This window comes from Sus scrofa, chromosome 2 (genome assembly GCF_000003025.6).
Source record: "Sus scrofa isolate TJ Tabasco breed Duroc chromosome 2, Sscrofa11.1, whole genome shotgun sequence".
In the NCBI taxonomy this organism is placed as follows: Eukaryota; Metazoa; Chordata; class Mammalia; order Artiodactyla; family Suidae; genus Sus; species Sus scrofa.
The window spans coordinates 40,075,745-40,085,423 of record NC_010444.4 but is presented as its reverse complement, the minus strand read 5'-3'; the positions used below and the strand labels follow the sequence as shown (position 1 = coordinate 40,085,423).

The 9,679-nt window shown below is 51.5% G+C and overlaps 1 protein-coding gene across 3 annotated transcripts in view; it reads left to right on the top strand.

The window, feature by feature from the left end:
* Window positions 1,885-9,679, top strand: part of NAV2 (neuron navigator 2) — an 819,601-nt gene continuing 811,806 nt past the window's right edge. For 2 of the 3 annotated variants that reach the window (XM_021085311.1, XM_021085309.1), the window contains exons 1-2: window positions 1,885-1,988; window positions 6,928-7,573. In XM_021085311.1, the coding sequence (XP_020940970.1) occupies window positions 7,499-7,573 (75 nt within the window). In that variant the 5' untranslated portion in view covers window positions 1,885-1,988; window positions 6,928-7,498. Of the gene's footprint in view, window positions 1,989-2,189; window positions 2,487-6,927; window positions 7,574-9,679 lie in introns of those variants that run through there. The other variant, XM_021085312.1, reaches the window with a different exon arrangement.

Sequence of the window (9,679 nt, the reverse complement as noted above, 5' to 3'; positions counted from 1 at the left end):
AAGACTACTGATTTAAATGTTAATAACCTCTAAAAAATGGTTTTGTAGCAATATCTAGATTAGTATTTGACTCAAACCGGGTACCATAGCCTAGTCAAGTTGACACATAAAACTCACCATTACAGGGGCAAACTGGATTTATTGTAAAAGCCCTTCTCTGCAAGGTCCTTCTTGCTTACGAAGCATATTCTCACCTGTGATCACATCTGATCCTCAGAACATCTCTGTCGGGGAGACTATTAGCTTCCCTATTTTAGAGCCGAGGGAATGGAGGCTCAGAGATAAGATCATACAGCTGAGAAAAAGCAGAGAGGAGATTCCAGCCCACATTGTGTGGCTCAGGTCTGTGTGTTGTTCTATCACACTCTCTACAACTGGGTACATGATGTTACTCTCCTAACGTTCTCCTGCTGGTTGTATTCCTTGCACGACCTCAGAGAGACTTGCAAGAATTGGCTAAGGAAGTGGTATGGTTTTCATTTTTCAGTTCTGTCTCGTGGCCAGTCTCAATGGGCTCCTATGGGACAGGAACCAGGAGTGTAACATGTGCGTATGTATTGGAGTGAGCACTGAGCACACTTCACACATAGGTACCCTTCCAACCCAACTGCAGTTGCCTCACCCCTGCCATCCTGCAGCTGAGTCTTCTTACCGCAGTAAGAGGAGGCTCCTGCCCCCTCGCCATCACCAGACCTGGGAATTGCACCTCTCTTCCTGAGCTTGAATCTCCTCCCGGCCCTCCACCAGGGACCCAGCACCAGGACTGGCCTTCTCTTTTGGTCTGTGTCTTGAGCTCCTGGGTCCACAGAACTCTGACAATGCTGGGTGCATTTGGTCCTAATCAGGTGGTTCTGAGACTTGCCTGTGGCTATGGACAGATCCTACAGCCTGGTGGCATCTGTAGGCTTTGGAAAGGCCAGACCACCCTCCTGCCAGGACCAGTAAGACTCCTTGCCTTCTCGCTTTGGATGCCCCATGTGATGGAGCAAATTTTGATTGAAGGATGAAATAGGAAGGGTCCACCCTAGTGTCTCTCCAGACATGCCTGTCTCCCGTTTTACTCCATTTTGGGGGGACTGACCTCAGTTGAAGAGATGAGAAAATATTTTGTTTTTACCAGTTCAGCTCTTATACGCAAATAGTGCTGGGATCCTGAGGTTCTTCCCACCTGGGCACTTGTATACCAGACTGACACCTGGCAGAGGGGTAAAGGGGCACAGCTGAGCACAATCCTCTAGGATTTCAAAATGGCTCTGGGGAAAGACAGAAGATGAATGCAGAACCTCCTGAAGAAGGGTCACCAGGGGAATAGAATGTGTGGCCTTCTAGTTTCTGAAGGCCTGCCTGTTAGTTAGCTGTGGAGCCTTGTTCTGTGTGCCCAAGAGAGCCAAAATGGGTCTTGGTTTGGAGGCAGGATCAGTTCCATGTTGGAAAGAACTCTGCAAGAGAGAAGGCACACTGAGCATTGCCTTGGGAGATTGCAAGTGTTCCATGGAGAGATGTGTTCAAGGCTGGACAGCTCCCCGTCCGAAGGATTTCTGGTTCTAGTGGAAGGCTGAAGTAGGTGCCAGGGGGCATTTTCCGACTCAGGTTTTCCAGCGATGTGCGATTCCCTTAAAGTATCAGTTACATCTGTCCCGCAGAAGAATGGTCCTGACAAAGGGGCCAGATGACTCTCTCCGGCCCCCGGGACCACATCTTCCAGTAGCAGCAGCTCCAGAGATCCCTGAGTCCTCGTCCGGTCCCTTAGCCTGGGAAGAGGCTCGGGACCCGGGAAGGGGACCGGAATGGCGAGGCCGCCCATTGGCTGTGAGGCGCCATGTGAACGGTGCTGGTTGGTTGGTGGGAGGGAGGAGGAGGCGGTTTCCTGGGTAACGGGAGGGCAAGGAGCGGCTGCAGCGGCGCCGGCCGAGGCTGAGCAGCGCGGGCCGGAGCGCGGGTGCGAGACCGGCTGTAGGCGGCGGCTCCGCTAAGCCGCGTGGGCTCAGGTAGGAGCTTCCCACGCCGTTGCCCCCGGGCAGGGCTGGGCCTGGCTGCGGGCGTCTGAACCCGCCGGGGGAAAGTTTGCCGCGCCACGGGACGAGCAGGGAGGAGAGGACTTGGGGATGCTCTGTGCTGGCCTCCGGGGCCGGGCTGGGCGGGGACTGCTGGCTGGGAGAGGACTGGCCCCGCGCGGAGCGGCTCGGGGGCCACACCTCCGCTCCGGGACCCTGCCGAGGGCCCGGGCCTCCTTGGATGCGTGGCTGCAGCACAGAAACCTGGCGGGCGGACGCATAGCGACCAATGCACGCCGACGGCCGGCGGGCCCTTGTTCAGAGATACGCTGGCAAAGTCTTCTCCGGCAGATGCGGGCTGGGGCGCGCGGCGCGGTGCTCCGAGGCGGTTCCTCCAGCTCCGGGGCTCACTTTCTCCTACACTGCACACGCCCCCATGCAGAGTGGGTGTGTGTCTCTCCGGGTGTGCGTGCCCGAGGCTGAGTATATCTTGTGCGTGTTGTGTTTCTGTTGTCTTCTGTTTGTGTGTCTCTGTGGCTGATTCCTCCTCTGCATGATTGGATCTCTGGGTGTAGCCTCACGTCTGGGCCCCTCAGTGTTTGCTGTTGGCGTGGGTGTCTGTGAACGCCTCTCCGAGTGCTTGTGTCTGAGTATCGCTGTTTGTGGATCCTTCTGTCGGCTTCTCCGTGTTTTTCGGGTTTGTATCTCTTTTCTCTGCATGCCTGTCTGTGTATCTAAGTATGTGCATGTGTGTTTGTGCCTCTGCTTTATAGAACCTCTGTCTCTGAATGTAAGTCTGGTACCTGTCTGCGCGTGTCCCGTCCCTCTTTGGGTGGGTGTGCATCCTCGTGTGTGATCTCAGCTTCTGTAGGTATGTGTGTGTATGCATAAGTCTGCGTGTATGGACCTTTGCGAGTATCTACTATGCCTGTGTCGTCTGTGTTTGTCTCCTCACTGTCCATTTCAGTGTGTGGGGTGTGTGTGTGTGTGTGTGTGTAGGTGGATCAGAGCCAGGAGCAACTAGGCCGGGCTTCGCTCTCTCCCACGCTCCGGGTAGCCGCGGGTGGCGAGGCGAGGGCGAGGGCGAGGGCGGCGGGCGGGGAGGGGGCGCCCAAGCGCCCGGAGCCACGGCGCCTCCCGGGTGTGCGCTCCGCTGAGCCGGCTCCTTTCTTGCCGGTAAAGGGACTCCAGCGGCGGCGGCAGCAGCAGCTCGCGCCGCCCAGCTGGGGCCCTAGTGACTTATTTTTGTGTGTAATCCTTTCTTTTCTTCAGGGAGGAGGCGGGAGCACGTTCCGCTCGCTCGCGGTGCGCAAATAAAGGCGCCCGGGTTGGCGGATGGGTCAGCCCTCTCTGGCAGCTTAAGCAGGAGTGGCTGACTTGGCCGGCTCCCTTTGGGAGCAAAAAAGCCCCCAGATTAGAAAAAACAAAAACAAAAACAAAAACCCGGCCCGGAAACCACTATGCCTCCCTGGCACTGTTTCTTACATAACTTATTTATTGATTGATTAATGAAAGGCTTCATTTCCGAGAAGCTCCTCGTTTCCCCTATTGGCACCGAAGACTAATTAAAAATGCTGTGTTGGTGATGAGTGTTAATTAGACCATTCCATAGACGGATACACCCTGGTTTCCGAAGCTTAACTCCAGTTATAAGATGAAACAGGTGGGGCTGCCCTTTCTCACCCCGCTAACCTTTAATTCAGGTTTGAAACCAGTTTCCCCAGTCTTGGAGCCACCTGGGGGCAGAAGCTGTGTGTGTGGGGGGGGGGGGTGAGGGGGAGGCCAAAGGGGTTCTGCCCAGTTTTGCAAACTTCAGAGAATTTGAGAAGGAGGTTTCACCAAAACAAATGAAATGGGTTCACAATTCCAACCCCCAGGCAGAAGGAAGGAATTCATTGTACCTGGGAAGGACTGGCCTGTGGCTTGCTTGGCACCTGGGATCCCAAATTGGCACTTACTGGGGAATGGCGTTTTATCTTGGAAAGGGACCACAGTGGGCCTTTCCAAAGGATGCCTCTGCATCTGAGACTAAACCCTTGACTGGCTCTCCATGTTCTGGGCTGTTCCTCCAAACCAGGCTTTAAATTTTTTTTTTCCTCTGGGAATTGCCCAGAAGGCAGGAAGGATTTGGGCCAATGTGGAACAGGAAGTTGAAGGCTGAGTTGTTGGACTAAGCAGGAGGAAGCCCCAGCAGTGTGTTCAGGATGGCTTCAATATGGCTGGACTTGCCTTCTGGGCTTTGAGGACACGCTGGGCTTGCCTACTGTGCTCCCCCACCCATCTTAGGGTGCAGCCTGGCCCAGCCTTTCTCCCCATTTCCTTGCACTGCTCCTGGCTGACTTGGGGCACCGGAAGAGAAGCTGCTGCTAAGTGGCTGCATATAGGGATCAATCCAGCAAGCATATTGACTTTTCAACTATCTGGGAAAATATTCTCTTCGTCCTGCCTCTCAGCTCTTATTTTTTAAATTCAAGTGTGTTTTTAAAACTTCCTGAGATTTCTCTGGGCAGTGAGAAATCAGAGCTCTTACATCAGGATTTGCTCTCATGAAGTCTGCTCGCTTTAGTCAGGAAATGGATTGGATATGGCAGCAAGCTGAGAGGAACATCTTTGCTTCTGCTCTTTTCGTGGGTACCCCTCTTACCCTGGATCCAGCACAAGGACAGTGACAGCCCCAGAACTGGTGGAGACTGGCTCCCTGAAAAAAACAAAAGGCTCCCCACTGATGGGGAGGTATTTCCGTGGCGACATCGTCTGTCCCCGTGTGCACTTGGGGCGTGTGCACCCGCTGGCGTGATGGGATGTGACAGGGTCTCACCCAGGAGAGCTAGGGCCTGGTGCAGACTGCAGAGCTGCTCTCAGAGCTGAGAATGAAGCAGCCCCTCTGGAGAAGGCCCTTCCAAGTAGGAGACCCTTTTGGCAGTGGCTGTTTTTCTTTAATTATTATTCATGAGGAAAGCCAGGGGCTGTAAAAAGTGTGGACTCTGGACTCGGGCTGCTTGTGAAAATCCAAATAACAGTGATCCTGCCAAAGAGGTGTGGCTCAGAGCAAGGACTTTGCAGTCAGATGTGGGTTCAAATCCCAGCCCCACAACTTCCTAGCTGTGCGACTTGAGACAAGTTGCTTGACCTCCCTCATCATCAGTTGTCTCATCTCTAACACAAGGCTAAAAATCCCTCATTGGAGCAAGATAGTTAACACATAGCAAGCCCTTGATAGAGATTTGTTGAATGAATGAATATGTAAAGCAGTAGACAGAGCCCGGCACAGAGCAAGCATTCAATATATGTTAGCAATTGTTACCTTTTGATCACCTACTCTTTGTCACTGAGTCATCTGGATCTTTCCACTCCTATGTGCTCTCATTATCCCCACTTTATAGATGAAAACACCGAGGCTCAGAGAGGGTAAGCTCCTTGCTCAAGGTCTCACAGTGAGTTAAGTTGCACAGTTGAGGTTCAAACCTAGATCTGTCTGAGTCTTTGAGTTTGAAGTCTCAGTTTCAATTCAGAAAAAGGTAATACTTGGAGCCAGTTGGCATTGAGATCTGGAGCTATATAGAATAGGTCTTAGAGGTTTTACCTTTGCCAGGAATCTCTGGATGGGGCTGTGGAGACAGTGTGGTGGGCAACCAGAGCACTTTCTCTGGAAGCTCGGCTATTTCCTGGGCCAGCAGAGGGCTTCACCGATGCTGCCTCTTAGGTCTGCCACCCGTGGGTGTACCAGATGCTTCTCTTCTGGACATTCTGCTCTCTGAATTCTTGGCAAATTCAGAACATTCATGACTTGGCCATTTACTTGAAGAAGTCCCCTCTGGCCGAGTGTTTCATGTGGTGCAGGACAAGCCTTCAGCCTTTCTGCAGCTTCTCTCCCAGGAGAGGCTGTTCTCTTCCTCCTCGCAAGCCCTTGGTGGCTGAATCCCTCATCTGCCTTTTAACCTGCTTTGGCATTGAGCCGTGCGGAAGCCTTTTGTGATAGGGGATGGCTTCGGCCTCCTTCCAGAGTAGCCACCGGTCAGGACAGCTGCAAGGGAGGGTCTGAGGGCTTCTGTCTGATGCCCGCTGCGGCCGGATCTGGCCACAGCTCTCCCGGAGGCTGGCGCGGCCTGAATTGTGGAATGGCTAGTGTGTTGATTAGAAACGCTGGCAAGAGACTAGTGCCTTTTAATAAAAGAGCTTCCACCCCTCCTTCTTTTTTCTTTCTTTCCTGGTGGTGCTAGTGTTATGAGAAAAGGCATTCATAATTATTTATTGGTGCATCTCCATGGGGATAGTCTAATATGTTCCCACCCCTCGGACGGTTCCCGGAAGGGTGCATCCCATGCAAGATGTTTTCCTTGGTGCAGAGGTCCCTCCTCCCTCCCCGCCCCCCATCCCTCTGAGCTTCTGTGACGTCAGCCTGGAGGTGACTGGGTGCCTTCTCTGCCTGCAGGTTCCAGGGCAGAGAATGCAGCTCTGTCGCAAAGTCGCCTTCCAGCCTTCCGATGATCAAGGCTGCTCTTTTCACTTCCCCAGTGGACCTTGCTGTCTCTCCTGCCACATGCTGCCTCTGCAGCTATAATTGAGGGGGAAAATGTTGATGCCTTTTTGCTTCACAGGCCATTGCTTGCTTGTCTTATTATACCTGGGCGCCTTATTCCTGTGATGATGATGATGATGATGCAGCCCACAGAGGTGTAAGAGAGAGCTCATTTCTATCTCTCGTTTGCTTATTTCAAGAACAGGCTCCTCTGTGTGTCTCTCCCCAGCAGGAGTGGGGAGCCCACGCGGCCCCAGGGTGCCTGTCCATGGATGCGCTCGGAGAATGGAGAGGCTTAGAGGAAGATTGCTGCCCTGCTGCTGGGTTTGGGCTCCAGATGGTGGGCAAGGAAGCTCAAACCTGTCCTTCTCCTTCACACAAGGCAGTTCTGACTGTTGACCATTTTCTTCTCAGGTATGGGTCTTACTCTGTGGAAGAAGATGACAGCCCGGGAAGGGAGCAGCCTCGGTGATGAACGCTCACAGGAACTGTGAGGGGTGGCTTTGCGAGCAGCTTTGCAGTGATTTATGGGAGTCAGGGGCTGCCGGAGAGGGATGTGGATGCTATCAGCTCGGTGGATTAAATGCCCATTTACATCGTTATTGACATATAAATTATCAGTGCCAAGGAGACAGTGAGGGAAAGGATTGCTGGGGCAGTGATGTGGCACGTGCCCCAGGATATGGACTCATCTCTGCCCCGATCTGTCCTCTGGGCTCTCAGGAAGCCAGTCTTGGAACTGAAATAAAACCCCAGGCCCCAGCTCTCATGATGCCGGCAGCAGCCGCTCTCATTGCTAAGGCAGTGATGGTGAGAGAGTGGATTTTAAGAAGCCAGGAAGATCTTTGAAAAGGCAGCGTGGATTTCCTCAGCCAGCAGGAGCCGTGTCTAGCCGTGTGCATGCATCCCTCTTGCTTGGGTTATTTCATTTCTCTGTGGATCTGGAAGCATCGCTGACAGAGAGAGGGGATTTTATTCCTGGGAAATGGAATCGGTTTCTGAGTCCAGCCAACAGCAGAAGAGAAAACTGGTTACCCATGGGTTGGAAGATCAAAAGAGGGTAAGTAAGAACTTTGTTGCTTGGCTTCTGGCGCCCGGAATTGCTAGGCACCCAGGTGGTCGCCAGCATGTTGATGTTGTTGTCGTTAATTGTGCTTGTTTGTCTTTCTCTGGTTAAGGAGGCAAGGTGGTGGCTCTTGATTTTCCAGGTCCTAGTCCTGGACTTGAAGCCTTGACTTGTTGGTGTTCAAGGTGGGAGAGAAAGTAGGGGGAAAATAATCAACCCTGGGAGTTAGAAAGGCAAAGATTTATATGCCTTAGCAAAATGTATTGGTGTTCTCTTGGTCAAATATGAGCTTATTTGTCCTGAAGCCCCCTTTGGGATTCATACACTGTTAGCACCTTTTGGAAACCGTACTCTTGACAGCAGTGGTTTCGTTTGACTTATTCTCCGTGTGGTCTGCTGGCTCTTGTGTTTATGGATCAAAAACATATTCTGCTCCACTCTTTGGCCCCATCTGTGTGAATGTCAAAGCCATTTAAAAAGGCCCATTGAGTGTAGGTCATTTGCTGTCATCGGTCTGAAAGCCGAAGTCACCCAGGACCTGCATCTACCAGTTAAAGTTCAACTTGTCTTCAAAAGGCAAACACATGGAGAGTAGCTCTGAGTGGCCGGTTGTCCAAGAAGAAAGTTAAAATGATGTTTCCTTCCTCTCAAGGGAATTGCTAGGCACCCCCTGCCCCTGCCCCAGGGGGGTGGGTGACTGAAGTGAAATTCAGCTCAAGGGGAGCCAGAGTCTGTGTCAATCTGAAAATAATTTCTGATAATTCCATTGAAATATGGTGGATGGTTGAAAAAACTTGGGGTATCCGTTCTGTGTGAGGTGGAATATTCCTTCTCGAGTCTCAAAGATCATCTCTTCTTAGTGTGAAATACCTATGGAGGCGAAGACTAACCTTATAACTCTTCCCTATAATTTTCGATGGTTATGTGTGTGTGTGTGTGAGAGAGAGAGAGAGAGGGGGGAGAGAGAGGATTTTGTATGGGGCTTTGCTCTGACCTTCAAAATATAAAAATAAATGGAAATAAACTATATTTAAAAAACACAGATGCTGACTCTATTCTTAAATGTTTCTGCTCCTGAAGCTGCACTTACTGTAATACAGGAAGACTGCCCCACTATCTGAGGCACCCAGAGGAGTGAAATTTGTTTTGTGGTGTTTGATTTATTCTGTGTATATCCTCCTAGACCTGTCTGCTCCTGTTTCTACAGGAGCTGTCTGAGTGATGGGAAAGAAACCAATAATTGATGTGAACAGATCCTGGGATGGACTGCCTTTTACTAAGCGTGAGCCAAGGTTGATATCAGACACTTAGCGGAGGAACATTTGGGACCTCTGACACTGTAGAAAATTTTAATTGGGCTGGTACACCGAGATAATGTGCAATTATGACGGCCTCTCCTTGGCTAGGTGTGGATGTCTGCATTTCCCATCTGTTCTTGGCTCTGGCTGTGTTGGGTCCACATGTACTATGGAGCCTCTGGAAGTAGAATATAACCCCAAGTGAGGCTCTGTGGCAGCTGGGGTAACATCAATTGGTCATGCTCAGCTGACATTCATTTTAACTTGAACTCTAGCCGTCATGGCGATTATTAAATTTATAATGATATATGTAAGATCCATTTTAATGACTCTCCATGCTTGAGTGAGCCCTCACTTGTGCTGGCAAAATAAGGCTTAATAGAGTATTACATTTCATCTCCTACTGAATTTTCTGGGCAGTGGTTGAAACTTTGCTCAGGAGGAATTAGATTGCTTTTTCTGATAGGCATTGTGATATAGCTCCATATTGCTCAAGTACTGTTGGGGACAGGGGCTGGGGGGGCGGGGGGGGGGCTTCTAGAAATACCGCCACTGCAACAGCTTCTGTTGGCGGCCACAGCTTCTGTTAGTGCATGCATGTGTGTGTTTGTGGGTAAACACACACCCCATTGGTGTCAAGTGTGAAGCTAAACAAGCCTCCCGGCATGCAGCCTGGAATGTCTTGTCCACGGAGCTGAAAGGCGACTCTGCAGTGTTTTGGCTCAGATACCTCGGGTGAGCTGAAAACCCCTCTTCAGGGGGATTGGCTGGAAATCCAACAAAGGCACAATCGAGGCATCTG